This window comes from Nycticebus coucang, chromosome 5 (assembly GCF_027406575.1).
Source record: "Nycticebus coucang isolate mNycCou1 chromosome 5, mNycCou1.pri, whole genome shotgun sequence".
NCBI classification, from domain to species: domain Eukaryota; kingdom Metazoa; phylum Chordata; class Mammalia; order Primates; family Lorisidae; genus Nycticebus; species Nycticebus coucang.
The window spans coordinates 85,894,217-85,910,264 of NC_069784.1; the positions used below are offsets into that span (position 1 = coordinate 85,894,217).

At 38.1% G+C, this 16,048-nt stretch overlaps 1 protein-coding gene and 2 pseudogenes across 7 annotated transcripts in view; 1 reads left to right on the plus strand and 2 right to left on the minus strand.

The window, feature by feature from the left end:
* Positions 1 to 16,048, plus strand: part of ARMC2 (armadillo repeat containing 2) — a 121,971-nt gene that overhangs the window by 71,871 nt on the left and 34,052 nt on the right. For all 6 annotated transcript variants that reach the window (XM_053592128.1, XM_053592131.1, XM_053592129.1 and 3 more), the window contains 2 exons: positions 1,455 to 1,600; positions 6,350 to 6,449. In XM_053592128.1, coding sequence (XP_053448103.1) covers positions 1,455 to 1,600; positions 6,350 to 6,449 — 246 coding nt within the window. The remainder of the gene's footprint in view (positions 1 to 1,454; positions 1,601 to 6,349; positions 6,450 to 16,048) is intronic.
* On the minus strand, positions 4,298 to 4,783 carry LOC128586372 (40S ribosomal protein S24-like; annotated as a pseudogene). The gene has a single exon (XR_008380223.1). The product of XR_008380223.1 is annotated as a 40S ribosomal protein S24-like (transcript).
* On the minus strand, positions 10,676 to 11,064 carry LOC128586373 (40S ribosomal protein S12-like; annotated as a pseudogene).

A 16,048-nucleotide genomic window follows, 5' to 3' on the forward strand; every position in this document is an offset into this window, starting at 1 on the left:
TTGAACAACTAGGTTGATGGTGGTGTCATCTATTGAGGCAGTACTATGGATTTTTCTAGGGTGGGGTGTATTTTGTATATGTTATTTCTACTAGCACCACAACTGACAAAAGTTGGAAATCTGTGAAGTATGTTCTCCACAGAATGTCACGTCTGCAGTAAATTGATAGGGATTTCAATTAGATGATGAGTCACATATAATGGAGTGCTTCCTCTCCTGATTTGGGTCATTTAAAAAGTGTATTTGTGCCAGGCACAGGGGCTCACATCTGTAATCCCAACACTTTGGGAGGTCAAGGTGGGAGGATCCCTTGAAGCCAAGAGTTTAAGACCAGCCTGAGCAATAAAGCAAAACTCCACCTCTATTAAAAAAAAATTAAAGATTAGTGGGGCACAGTGGCACGTACCTGTAGTCCCAGCTAAGGAGAAAAAGGAATTTTCTTTTTTTTTTTTTTTGCCCGGGGCTGGGTTTGAACCCACCACCTCTTGGTATATGGGGCCAGCACCCTACTCCTTAAGCCACAGGAGCTGCTCCAAAAAAGGAATTTTCTAACATGTAACTGATAGGCTATTGCAGGGTCAACTGAAGATTTTTCTTTTTTTTTTTTCAAAAAAAGTCTTCTAATTGTTCAAAATAGCACAAAACGACATCACACTATGATAATACTGAGTCACAGGGTTACTCTCCAATAGATGAACGGTGTACTGTCCTCAGAAACAAGAGAAATCAAAGGGTACTTGGGAGCAGGAACTGGGGTAAAACAATGAGACAGGGTGACTGAACATGACAGTTTCTACAGCAAAATATACTATAATACAATAAACCAGAGGCCCTGGAGGGCGTGGGCCAGAGGTGGGGGCTGTTCCTCTTTACCACTTCATCTCCAGGCAGAGATGGGGGCTGAAAAGATGGGCTGCTCGTTCTAAGCCTTTCCGTGACCACCTGCAAGCCCTGTGCTTTGTGTAAAGCCAAGGCACGGGGCAGAAAACTCCAAGCTGAGCCCCACCCTGAGTCTGGCCCTTAGAAGGACTGAACCAACCCGGGGACAATGCTGCAGGTTCATAAAACTGATGGCATCAGCCTTCCCCCATGGGTGTCACCACACATGCCTCCATTCCCCACCCCTTTCTGTTCTGAGGGAAGAGCAGTGGGTGCCAAAAGCCACAGCCCAGAGTGTCAGATCAACTGAAGATTTTATGATATTAACAAACCCGAGTTTGGGGTATATTAATTACTTGTTCACATTAATATTCTGTTCTTCGCCTTTTTAGGTTTCCTTTGTTTCCATTTCCTGCTGCTTGTGCCTAGGGCCACATTTCCTGGTGGGAGATGCAGAGCAGGGCTTGGTTTGGTCACTGATGTAAAGAATTTTATGGGATGAAATATGCTGTGCTGTTTAGTATGGCTATAATTTTTCAATTAAAAAAAATGGTATAAGCATGCTTTTATCCTAGGTGACTGCTACTTTGAGAAACTTGGTTGATTCACCACTGGCAAGAAGTAAGTTTCTGAGTGTCAGTGCCATGCCCCAGCTGTGCACGGTGATGGAACAGTATGTGGGGGACAAGGACGTCTGTACCAATGTTGTCAGAATATTCAGGTGGGTACAATAAGAACACAAAATAGCCTTGCAAAAAGGCTAAAGCTTAGATTTGGGGTTATCTTTAATATCTGGACGTGTGACTGGCAAAAAAATCCTCTTTTTGCCTTAACGTCACCTTGCAGAATAGGTAAATCTAGTGGCCCAAGTTTATAACGAATGATTTACACAAATGACTCCATTTTCTATGTGATTCTAATGTAAGTCTAAAGTCATTCATTGTAAGTCACTTTAGTTCTTTGGTGAGTTGTGATTATCCTAGTGTGTGTGTTTGTTTCAACATCCTCTCAGCTTATAGGAGTGAACCAAAGTCCCAACAACTGAACTAAAGTTCTTTATGAACTATATCACAAAACACAGAAACTTTCTGGTATACTTGGAAACAATACTTAAGAATGTTAACTCAAAAAGGGTATCAAGGCTTAGAAGTCCGATCTGACTTAGTGTGTAACAGAAGGTTACTTTTCAGTTGTTGGGCCTTTTGGTTCACTCATTTAGTAGCCATGCTTACACTTACTTTATTTACTCCAGAAATGATGATCATTTGAATCCAGGTTGCCTCAAAGCAAGATGTCGGTAAATGTCAGAACTGTCTCTCAATTATGCGTTTATATTTCCTCCCCCTACCCCTGTTTTTTGACAGTGTTTTCACATAATGATTCTTCTCAGGAGACCTGGGCCTTTCTTGAGCCACAATACTATAGTTATTTAAAGAAATACAAAATTTCCTGAAGAATGAATTGGTAATTGATCGCAGTATAAGGATGTGAGTCCAGATTTCATCTTTTTACACTGTGCTTGGCTGAGCGTTGTTCTGGATACTTAATGACTGCTTCCAGTTTGAAGCATTGTAAAATCATGATGAATTTATTTTTGTGTATGGTGGCACGTAGGGGTCAGATTTCATTATCCATGTGGATAGTCAGTTATTCCAGCACCTTTTCTTGATTATGGCATCCTTTCTCTCTGTCTTTGTGAATCTTGCATAAGTTTCCACACACTTGCAGGTCTGTTTCTGGATGTTTTAACTCAGTCCTTCCTCAGACCAACATACTGTGTTTATGATCACAGATTTAAGTTCTGCTGTCAGATAGGATGAGTCTCTCACTTTTTTCTCCTTTAAGATCCAGACTCTTTTTGTTCTTTTCTCTTCCTTTCGAATCGGGGAATCAACTAGATCCACAGGCAGAACTTTGGGGTTTTTAATGGAACTCTACTGAGTGTAGAGAATAATGGGATAGGGAAGAGGAGAATTAATATCTTTATGATATTGAGCCTTTCATCATAAACATTTATGACATCTTCTTTTATGTCCTTCCTGTGAAATGTTGTAATTTTATCCAAAAGGATTTTGCACAGCTTTTGCTAGATTTATTTCTAAGCTCTTCGTGGCTTTTGCTGCGATTATAAATATCTATTAAAAAATTATTTTCTTTGGTGGCGCCTGTGGCTCAAAGGAGTAGGGTGCTGGCCCCATGTGCCAGAGGTGATGGGCTCAAGCCTGGCCTCGGCCAAAAACTGCAAAAAAAAAAAAATAATAATAAATAAATAACTATTTTTTCATAGTTTGTTGCTGATGTATACGAATGGTATTGATGTTTGATTATTGATCTTGTATTCAAGAATCTTGATGAATATTAGTAATAAGAGTTTGTGTGTAGATTCTCCTGGATTTTCTGTGCAACTTGTCTGCGAATAAGAGTAGTCTTGTATTTTGTTGTTTTCCAAGTACTTTGACTCTTCCTCTTTGTTCCTCTTTTATCACATTGCTTAGGAATCCAGTACAAAATTGTGAATGTTGGGACTATTGCCTTTCTCCTGATTTTAAACAAAATATTTTTATGGTTTCACCAGTTGAAAATAGTATTTCTTGTGGGTTTTTGTAGATACCTTTAGAAAGTTAAGAAAATATTTTTTCTCATTAATAGACACTAAGTTTCGTCAAATGCTCTGAATCTTTTCTGATTATATGGATTTTCTTTTTCTTTAATCCATCAATGTAGTAAATTACATTAATATATTTTCTCGTGTTAACCCATTTATATATTGCTGGGTTTGGTTGACTAGTACTTTAAGATTTTTCATTAGGGACTGTGAGTTAGATTGACCTGTACTTTTCTTCTCTTATGTTATCCTTGTCTACGTGTAGTTTACGTTGATGTCAGCCTTATAAAATGAGTTGGGAAGTAGTCCAACTTTTTCTCTTTTCTAGAAGAGTTTGTGAAAATTAAACTTATCTGTGTCTTGAAATGTAGAACTTGCTCAAAAAACTATTTTTTATCCTCTCTGTGTGTGTGAATATTGTTGATTACTGATTCAAATTCTTTATATATTTAGTTAAATTTCTTATTTCTACTTGGTTCAGTTTCAAAGTTATAATTTTATAAGAATTTGTCCATTTTATCTAAGTTTTCGAACAATATAAATTCAAATTCTCTCTTATTATCATTTTAATCTCTATTATAGCCTCAAACTTTTCACCTCAAGCATTCCTCCCACCTTGGGCCTCCCAAAGTGTTAGGATAATAGGCGTGAACCACTAAGTCCAGCCCCTGTCACATCTCTAATTATGTCCCCTTTTATTTATTCTACTTATTTAACAACTGGTTGTACAGCACTTTCTACATGCCAGGCAACATTCTAAGTACTTTCCAAAGACTAATTCATTTAATTCTTTTTTTTTTCACGTGAAAAGTCTTTATTAATCCTCTCATGAAAAATCTATACAATGGCTACAGATAACATCACTGTAGAGTCTTTAGTCCTTCGCCTGTTATCCAATCTCCAGCTCACTTTTTGCCAGCACCAACATTAGCCTTTGCAGTCCCCCTGACTTTCTTCATTCTGTTCTTGCGTTCCTTTCGCTGCTTTCTTGATGTCTTTTTCTTCTCATACAGGCCATGCCTTGCAAGTCTATGTTTGGGTTCATTTTTCTTTGCATAATCCAAAGAATCGTAAATCATGCCAAAGCCCGTTGTCTTCCCACCACCAAAGTGAGTTCTGAATCCAAATACGAAGATGACATCAGGTGTGGTCTTGTACATTTTGGCTAGTTTTTCTCTAATTTCTGTCTTTGGTACTGTTGCCTTCCCAGGGTGAAGGATGTCAATGACCATTTGTTTCCTCTGAAGTAGTTGGTTAGTCATGAACTTCCTGGTCCCGGATAGTTACTGTGTCATTCATGATGGCGGGCCTAATTCATTTAATTCTTATAAAAACTTTTTAATATAGGTACTATTGTTGTCATTGTCATTTTCCTTAAAGGAAACTGAGGCATAGAGAAGAAGGTCAGTGGTTTCCCCAAGATCAAACAGCTTGTAAATTGTAGGGCTGCAATTCACATCAGGTAGTCTGGTTCTAGAATTTATACTTTCAGCCATACGTTACACTGCTTCTTCATTGTTAATATTGATTTTTCTTTTGATTATTTATGATGTTTCTCTTTTCCTCCTGGTCAGTCTTACCAAATTTTGCCGTTTTCATTAGTTTTTGCAAATAATAGATTCATCGATCTATTTCATTTTATTCTTTCTGTTCTTATCCTTACTAATCCCTTTCTTCTCCTCTCTGTGAATATAATTTTCTTCTAATTATTTTAGTTAGAAACTCAACTGTTTTCTTTTCAGCCTCCTTAAGGCTATAAATTTTCCTCTAAATACTGCTTTACCTGCATACTTCAGACGAGATCGGGCGCATTCAGGGTGGTATGGCCTTAGACTACCTGCATACTCTGAATTTTTATTTGTAGTGTTTCTGTTATTATTTATATCTAAGTATTTTTTGATTTTCATGTTTCTTTGACCCATAATTTATGTGTTCTTAAATTTCCAAAAGTATTAATTAAAAAAAGTATTTTAAAATTGATGTCTAATTTAGTTGTACTTTGATCAGAGAATGTGATCTCTCAGGCATCAGTTCTCTGCAAATTTATTAATATCTGTTTATGGCCTGATATATAGTCAAGTTTTAAAATTATTAATGATATTTTACTTATTGATTCACCAGTTAATAAGAAATTTATGAACATTTCTCAAATTTGATGTGAGTGCATCAATATTGCCTTGTGAGTTTTATTTTTTTTCACTTGCTTTGCTAGCTTTAGAAATTTTAAAGCTATTTTAAAGATTTTCTACCTTGAGATCTGTTTTGCCTGATATTAGTGTAGTGCTACCAGCCTAGAATATTAGAACAGTTTTACATTTCTGATGGGATCCAAGGGATTCACTAATATCCAACAGGATTTCACACAGATTATTTAGGTTGTGTTTTTTGAACCATGTGGGTAGTGTGAATTCACACCACTCACATGTATTACAGACTTCAGGTTTCTATTTTTCAAAGGACCCTTTTGATTTAAAATTTTTTATTTATTATATCATTAACACATAGATCATGTATACATTAATGCATTTATGGGGTACAATATGCTGATTTCATACAGTATAAGGAACACTTACATCACACTGGTTAATATATACCTCATCCTGTTTACTTGATTATAGTTAAGACAGTTATACTCTATGCTTAATAAGAGGACCCTTTTTAGTTTCCCTGCTCCATCTTTCCAGAGTCTAGAGCAAATTAGCAAGCCTCCTACAGCTTCTCTGAACTGGTATGTAGAGTAGTTTTAGACTCCTTTTCTTACACTGGGCAGTGCTTTCAGGGTCTGTATTTAACTGATACTATGTGTACTTGAATTATATAGGAAAACAAAGTTTACATTTATTTTCCCATTTGGCATTTCTGCAGCAAACTTACTTCTTACCGTGACTGCTGTGCAGCCTTGGCCGACTATTCCAGATGTTATGCCTTGTTTTTGAGTCTGATAAACAAATACCAGAAGAAACAGGTCAGTTCTTCATTCATTTAATTCTTCAGTGAGACTTTGCACTGGTATATTTGCATAAGTCCATGTTGAATGACTTTATATTTTGAATAACGTATAGGTTTCTATTAGAAGCTATACATTAGATGTATAAGACGTCCCCCAAGATGTAGTGAGTTACCTTAGGGCTTGAGGAAGGAATAGTTTGAGGCAAAAACTGTCTCAATGGTATGTCAATGCTGTAGGAATTTCCTGATTTAGGGAGGAGGGTAGTAATCTACGGACATGTTTTTCCTCCCAGTGATCTATAGACCACCTATGTGGTCACCTATGTGAGAGTCACGTTGGGGTGGGATTGGGGGTGTATCGGTTATTTCAGGGCTCTTCCACAGCCCTACTGAGTCAGACAAGTGGGGCGGGACCTGGCCATCTGCATTTTAGCAAGAACCACAGGGACTTCTGATATAAACTAAAGTTTAGGATCCCCCTACCCTGAATGTTTCCTAAAGATTCTTTTAGCCCTTGAATTCTCTAATTCTTTGACCCTGTTACTGTGTTTAGAAGATGAAATTTCTAGGTAAGAAGTGTTAAATGAAATAATTTAGTTTTAATGAATTGGGGCAAAACTGTATATAGTTATTTAAAAGGAGGAAGAACTAACAAATGACTTCCCTTTAGTAAAATCATACTATTTAGCAAAAAAATTAATTTTTATTATAAGATTCTAAATTTTACTGAAGTATAGTCTACTTTTATTTACTTTTCTTATTGATTATTGTAACATCAACTAAGCAAGACATTTTATACATGAATGTTATATATCGTCATTTAAAATATGGAAAATTTTCAAAATCACATAGTACATTTCACCAAGTATGAGACCAAATAAATAATTTGCTATGTGTATACTAAGAATATTTTAATCTAAAGCTTTGCATTTATATTAATCATATTAAGACCACTGTAAAACATATTTCCTGTTTCCATCAGCTAGCATTGAACTTTTCTTTTTGAGACAGGGTCTTGCTCTGTCACTCAGACTAGAGCACAGTGCCATCATCATAGCTCACTACAACCCCAAATTCATGGGCTCAAGTGATCCTCCTGTTTTACCCTCCCAAGTAGCTAGGACTATAGGCAGGTGCCACATACCGGACGAATTTTTCTGTTTTTTGTAGAGATGGGGTTTCACTCTTGCTCAAGCTGGTCTTAAACTCCTGGCCTTGAGCAATCCTCCCACCTTGGCCTTCTAGAGTGCTAGGATTACAGGTGTGAGCCACCATACCTAGCCTAAATTTACTTTTATTCAGCCAAGTATTTCTGCTGAGAATGACTAAATTTGTCAGATTTTACACTATTTTAGCCATTCACTATTTATCAAAAGCTTATCAGTGTATTTTTATTTATACAAATGACATATCATTACTAAATTATAAAGATGACAAAAACCTTGCTAAAGGGTCAATAAAGTTTTACTTGTTTAATTTTTAAAAACTGCATTTGAATCTTTTATTCTGGGTATTTGGATTACAAATGCCTTCCTCAATGTATTTTGTATTTTCTATTATATATTTTGAGAGACAGATCTCAAAGTTTGAGAATTTGTCATGTCAGATAAAGAATGAATTTGATTAATCTACCTTAAAGTATTCACAACGTACTATGCATTTAAGTGTGCATTAAACATTTCCTTTTCTTTTTTGAGAGACAGAGTCTTACTATGTTGCCCTTGGTAGAGTGCTGTGGCATCACAGCTCACAGCAACCTCAAAGTCTTGGGCTTAAGCTATTCTCTTGTCTCAGCCTCCCAAGTAACTGGGACTACAGGCACCCTCCACAACGCCTGGCTATTTTTAAAGATGAGGTCTCACTCTTGCTCACACTGGTCTCGAACTCCTGAGCTTAGGCAATTCACCCACCTCGGCCTCCCAGAGTGGTAGGATTATAGGTGTGAGCCACTGTGCCTGGCCTAAAACATTTCTTAATTTAGATTTTTATACATTATAGTATCAGAACTAAAATCTTGAGACAAATAAATTAACCCAGTGAAAAGCTTAGCCACTCCTATTCCTGATTTTCTCTTTTAAGTTAAAAAAGTATTTAAACAATAAATAATAATTTTTGTAATAATATTTAGAGACTGGCTCCCAAGCTGGTATGTAGTGGCATGATCATAGTTCACTGTAGCCTCAAGCTCCTAGGCTCAATCAATCCTTCCACCTCAGCCTCCTGAATAGCTAGAACTACAGGTGTGCACCACTATGCCCAACTAATTTTTCTTATTTTTTTATAGAATGAGGTCTTGCCATGCTACTCAAGCTGCTCTTGAACACCTGGCATCAAGTAATTTTCCTGCCTTGGTCTCCTAAAGCACTGGGATTTCAGGTGTCAGCCAATCAGCCCCTGCACCCAGCCAGTTAAAAAAATTTTTTTAATAATAGAAAAGATAGTTTATTATAGCCTTAAAATAATTCTTTTAGAGTGGGAATGGCAGCACATGCCTATACTCCTAGCCCTCTGTGGGGCTAAGGTGGGAGGACGGCTTGAGGTCAGGAATTCAAGACCAGACTGAGCAAGAGTGAGACCCCCGTCTCTACAAAAATTGGAAAAATTAGCCAGATGTGGTGGCACCTGCCTGTAGTCCCAGCTACTCAGGAGGCAGAGACAGGAGGATTGCTTGAACCCAGGACTTTGAGGTTGTTGTGAACTAGGCTGAGGCCATCGTATAGAGTGATTAGAGCAAGACTATCTCAAAAAAAAGAAAAACTTTTTATAGATGTTAAAAGAGATTTATTTATGAATCAGATGTGGAATCAGAAAGAAGTAATGTGACAGGGCCTTTGTGTCTTGCACTGAGGCACCAAGCTGGGGTCCTCTCATCACTGTTCCAAGTGGGCCCAGGTATCTCTACCACGGTCTCTGCCACCTGTGACCTGCTAGGAAAACCTATAGAGAAAACACCAGGCTACCCTAGAAGCTGGGAAGTGGCCGTATCACTCAATCCAAGCAAGAAAATAAAAATCTTACCCTCAGTTCATGAATCAAAATTGTTAAATACTTGCCCAAACCAGAACTATATAGAAGCAAGATTTTATAAAGGAAACAAAATGGGAAGCAGCTCAGGTCTCTAAACTTTGATGCACAGTTTTTTGCATCCAATCTAAATTTTGCAGATCTTATAGTTAATCCTTTTATCCTGCTAAAATACTACTGTAGAATAAAGTTACATTTAACCTAAAAGAGAGAGAGAGATTTATGTATTTTACTTTGTAATTTAATTTTAGGGATTTTAATTATAACTTTATTTTACCATCATTATTCTTTTTGTTTTCGTGTTTTAATCATGGATGACTTAAACGTCTTTCATTGGAGGAGACTGCTTTGCTTTGTACTGGAATTTCTAGTGAAAGAAAACACTATTTAACAGTTTGATTTCAAATTATGTTATAATGTATAATTTTTTTAAAGGAAGAAAATCTATCCATTGAGTACTGACAAAATAAATATGGCATTACTAGTACACTGTTTTGTTTCTCTAATTGTAGCTTAGATGATGTCCTCGTTGAATAAACAGAAGAAAATCCTGGTATCTTGCCCCAGTATGAGAGACTTGAGACGTCAGTGTGGGCTGAGGGTCTGCTTTTTCTGGTTCAAGTGACTAAATGTCCTCAAGTTTAATTAGTATACAATTTTACCACGCTTCTCACTAACCTACTTTTCACTTTAGACCAATAGTAAGTAATCTGTAAAATGAAACTGGTGTTGAAAAACCACATTTTGCTCTATTGATTTATACTCTAATTTTGTGTTCTTATTAAAATTCATTTCCAAAGAATAAAGAGCACCTTGTAAACTACGTACAGTAACATGTTTGTTCAGAACCATCAGAGAAATGCATAGTTGATCTCTTTAATAACAAACCTTACTTAATTATCATGGTGAAAATCGTATGCAAATGCAAGGCATACTTCCTTTCTTTCTTAGAGGATATTAAAAGTAATCTAACCTCTTCTTCATGCTGAAGGTCATTCTTTAAGCGTTAATTACCACATGTCCCACTCGGGGAGCCCACGGCTGTGGAGGAGTCCTTTACATGTTGTGTTTTCCTTCTGTAGATTTCCTCTCTCTTCCCTTTCTATTGCTACCTTTGCCTTTGGTGGTGTGCCTACCCTTTTATAGTTATTTGCTTCCAGTTAGCAGGGAAATCTCATAACCAAGCTTATTTTTTTTTCATGAGCCAGTTTTATTTATTCATTTCTTGCATTTGAAGTATTCTTTGCTGACATCCTTGAGAGATTCTTTGCCATAGTTCTTCAGTACTATACAACTGTAACCAACCACTTTACAGGGTTTTCTCTCTCTCTGTCAGTTTTACAAAGACCTACCCAGTCCCCTAGTTACTTGTTGTCATCAACCTTTATTAGGCTGATTTGGTGTTCAGCACAAAGGGCCTCCACCAACTTGACATAGGTGGGCTCATCACAGTTGGATGTAAGCATGCAAAGATGGGCTTGGCCCTTGTCTAAGGCTTTGACAGCTTTGCAGAATCTACCTCCAAGGCCATTGTGGATGAGTGCAGTCTTCAGCACTTCTTATAAAGAGGTGTTAATGTCCATTACACCTTCATCAGCAATGCCTTCCTTGGCCGTGGAGATGGGTCATTACCAAGCTTATTAAAAGTAACACCTAAGGCCTGGTGCAGTGGCTCCTGCCTATAATCCCAGCACTCTGGAACGCTGAAGTGGGTGGATCGCTTGAACTCAGTAGTTCAAGACCAGCCTGAACAAGAGTGAGACCCTGTCTCTACTAAAAATAGAAAAACTAGCCGGGGTTATGGCAGGCACCTATTGTCCCAGCTACTTGGGAGGCTTGAGCCCAAGAGTTTGAGGTTGCTGTGAGTTGTGATGCCATGGCACTCTACCAAGGGTGACAGAATGAGACTCTGAAAAGAAAAAAAAAAAGTAACACCTGAGCTGGGTGTGGTGATGCAGTGATGCCTGTAGTCCCAGGTTCCTGGAATAGCTGGAGCCTAGAAGTCTTGAGCCCAGAGTACAGCTTGAGCAACCTAGCAAAAAAAAAAAAAGTAACACCTACAAATTCTAAAACTGAATATGAGCAGGCTTTTAGGAAGAGCCTAAGAGTCTGTTTGGTAAAATTTTTCTGTCACTTCTCTTCAAAGCCCATTCACATTTCAAGATGTAGCTCTCATCTTGCAAGTTCTACTCTAATAAAAGAGAGCTGTCGAGGTGGGATGGTAGTGATACACAAAAAGTCTGTTCACTTCCATGTCCCCTTCTCTGTGCAGCCTCCAGAACCAACTTCTCCCTCTCACAGAATCATTTAAAAGTCTTTAACATAGTGAGTACACTTAGAGCTAAGAAGCTAAGCAGTATCTCTATGATCTAAACCACTTCATTAGCCTTAGGAAAAACTATACAAATTTTAGGAATCAGGTGTGTAGTAGAAGGAGACGTGTCTTGACAAAGTCACAGTGCGTATGGTATAATGGTCTGATCAGGGCTTAATTTTCTAGGCAAATGTATCAGTGTTTGAACTTGCTATTTACTCTTTGATTAGATCCAAGACACAGTGAAGTTACGTATTATTCTTAGATTTCTGTCAGCCAGACAGCATCACCTCAAAAGTTATGGTTTAATTCCCTTGTAGGCCAGGTATGTATCAAACCTAGAATTTTTATTCTAATATTCTTTTAAGTGTTTGTAAATTCCCAGCTCCTCAATTGGGAATTCTTGGGACCAATTTTACAATAGTATTGGCTCCCTCATGAATGAGATAAATAATTTTTAAATGTGTTGATTTTTGTATTTGTATGTGAGTCATGTTTTTAACTTTTTGAAAATTATACTTTGACTTGATACTGTCTTTTAGGTATAATAAAGATTGAAATGTTATAGTTTTGAGCCATCACTTTGCTTTTATTTCTAGTAATAAAAATACATAGTTTATATTTTCCTTGGGACCAAAATATTTTAGTAGAGCAGGAAAAGTTTCAGCTATAAGGAAGTAATAGTTACACATTCCAATTACTTCCTAAAATTATCAACCAGAAGTTCCCATAGTCTTTTTGGTGGTTCTCCCAATGGTTATTATTTTTGTAGCTGCCTTACCCACTATCGAGAGTTGCTAAAGGATACAGACTTTGTCTTGGTAAATCTGAAATGATGGTTGGCATGCGAGGCTCCTGAGAAGTGCCGGAAGAAAGAATTTTGAGTATGTGTAATGCCTTGGAATCTGTAAAGTGTTATAAAATATTTTTTTTAATACTGAAGTACTTCTTCCTTACATATTTATTTTCCTCTTCCTAGTTTGGTGGAGGAAATAATAAGAATTCTTTTCCACAATTTTCACATTGGTGGGCTGCCATAAACAACAGCAAAACAGAAATGATGGCTTTTCAATTACTTCAGACCAGCACAGCGTCTTAGCTTTATGTTTCTGTTGGCCCAGATAGCCAGTTGAACATGACAGTTTGTTTTTCCTCTTAACATTCTGATGTGACTATAATGACCCGCAGTGGTTAAAAACTTTGCTACACTTGAGATTTACTTTGATGTTATGAAACTCATCTTGGAAACGCAACTTAGCCTGCTAGCAACTTACTTAAATCGAATGATTGCTTCCTATAATTATTTTTGTTGGAAAGATATACTTTGGAAGCTTTGTATTCTCTTAATATACCAAGCTATCACCAAATGATTAAACAATCAGAAAGAGCATACCTTATCCTTGTTCTGAGAGGTTAGTAGTGCCTCTTTCTTAAAAGCCTGACATTTAGAATCAGCAAAAAGTTTTATTTTTTAAGAGTCATTTTTAAATTAAATCATCTTTATGGCTGTGTTTTCAAAAAACAAAAAACGGAATTTTTTTTTAAAAAAGAACAAAAGAAAAAGGAATAAAAAAACCCTTTATAATGATAAACGAAATGTCACCTGCACACACCTCGCTAAGTGATCTTATCAGGTGGGTGGGGAGTTTCACAGGAAGCTGCCAGTGGCTGCCACAGTCCACCAAGGGGGAAATCCTGTTTTGAACCAGGTAGCACCAGGGCTAATTGCCATCAGGAGAGGTGGAATATTTCATTCCCCATCTGTTGTTGTCTTCCGTTAAAGGGGGAAAAACAAAAAACAAAAAAGCAGATATTTTTATTTACCATGAGAAAGTATCAAAAAAATTTCCATTATTTTTACATTCTTTCTGTCTTGCGAAGGTAAAGTCTGATTATAGCACTTAAGAATGGGTCTTTCTGGGCTCGGCACCTGTAGCACAGTGGTTACAGTGCCAACCACATACACCAAGCCTGGTGGGTTCGAATCCAGTCCAGACCAGCTAAACAACAATGACAACTGCAACCAAAAAATAGCCGGGTGTTGTGGCCTGCGCCTGTAGTCCCAGCCACTTGGGAGGCTGAGACAAGAGGATAGCTTGAACCCAAGAGTTTGCGGTTGCTGTGAGTTGTGATGCTACAGCACTCTACTGAGGGTGACAAAGTGAGACTCTGTCTGGAAAAAAAAAAAAAAAGAATGGGTCTTTCTGAATATGCTTTAATCTGCTGTATCAAGCTGTCGATAATGGGAATTAGATTTTTGCTTTTATTTTCTATGTATCTGTAGAATGTGTAGAAATTATTTACAAGGAACATGGATTTATATTATATATATATAGTTTTGGTTTTTTTATTTTTGAGACAGTCTTACTATGTTGTCCTCAGTAGAGTGCTGTGATGTCACAGCTCACAGCAACCTCAAACTCTTGGGCTTAAGCGATTCTCTTGCCTCAGCCTCCCAAGTAGCTGGAACTACAGGTGCCCGCCATAATGCCCGGCTATTTTTTGGTTGCCGTTGTCATTGTTGTTCAGCAGGCCCAGGCTGGGTTCAACCCCGCCAGCCTTGATGTATGTGGCTGGTGCCGCAACCACTGAGCTACAGGTACTGAGACAATTTATATTCTTTTTAAAAGCAATATTATAAAGACACATAATGGGTTTTTAAGTGGTGAGATTTCTGATTTTTTCTTGATGTGTTTCAAATGAGCAGCAGGTTTGGGAAGCCCATGGTGTAAGTTATTGAGATGGTGTCTTAAAATACTGACAGCAGGAGCAGGTTCCCACAAAACCTCAAGAGATTTTAAAGTGATTAGTCAAATCAGGGTTGGTCTATCTCTACAGGAATGTGACTGACAGTGAATCTCTCATCAAAGAAGGAACCAAATTGGCAAAACCCACCAGGTGCCCGTGTAGGTCTCCCAGGACGTGGTAATAGCCACTCACCTTTGCCTTGTGAACTGGCAGCTGAGGGACCGATCCTTAGCTGGGGGAAATAGGGTGGTATCTTATCCTCTCCCATGAATTTTCTCTGCCAACCTTGTGTCAGAACAAGTCATCCTGGCACTAAACCTAGACTGAATCAGGTGGGCGTCACACCCGGGAGCGGGCAGGCACAAGCCAGTGTAGGCTGCCCAGGAGGGGTGAGCACCCGGCTTTCTTCTCGGGACCCTAAGAACTGCCACTTTTCGGGAGGGCTCCTTAACCTCAGCCAGACCAGCCATGAGTTATTTACTGGTTTGTTAGTCAAACAAACACCAAATTTTATTGTTACAATAATCACTAAATGTTCCTGCCAATGCCCTGTTTTGAGACAGCTCATCATATACACCCAAATCTAAACTTTGCAACAAGTACTACATAAACTGAGAGTAATTTGTTTGTTTAAACTAGAACAGGATCTGGTTTACACCACCTTTCTCCGCACAGCCCTCAGCAAGGTGGGCCTCCGTCTGTCAGGGATGATGGAGCGGGGGTTCTGGCTCCTCAACAGACTCAATGAAAAGGCATCAGCTCCTCCCAGCTCTCATAAATGACTTCTGCAGGGAAAACCAGGGAAGTGCCCCTGGCTCACGTCTATGTGGTTAATTTGTCTAAGATCCATGATACGACTGGTGTCTCCAGTTCCCACACACACACAGAGGCAGAAGCAGCATTTCAGCCGGCTCGATGCGATTTAAAAGCTAAACTTTAGAGTTAGGTAAAATATCTATTAAAAACACTGACCAAAATTCAGTTAAATGACAAATCTCATTTAAGAAATATGCACATATTGTCTGTTTTATGGTGTAAACCACACTTGGCACAAACCCAATGTGCAAACAGATGGGCTTAATAATGAAAGAAAGGGCAGGGCTGCTACCAGCCTTTGGGAAACAGAGCCTGTCTTGGGAGGCGCCTCTGACGCCAGTGCTGCTACATTTAGCATCGCAGCAAAACACGTTCGGGTTTGTTTTTTGGAAGAACATGAAGGGATTTTCCCCACTTCTGTAAATATCTACTGGGCAAGGGATCTGGTAAAATGTCTCAAGTAAGACTTTTGAAAGACTGGCGATATTTTTCAAAGGTCACAATCCAAAAAGAGCAACCTTTATCTATCTGCATTCCCCCATGTGTACGTTGACTCACTTATATTTAATCCTCTCCACCACTATCAGATACGGTAATTTCTTGGTTTTTTTAAAACAGAATTTCCAGATGCAGGACCATCAGTAGAGACTTCACAAACACTGGGAATCTCCAGACTCATCCCTGGTTGTGGTGTTGTTGAGGCCACACCTGTC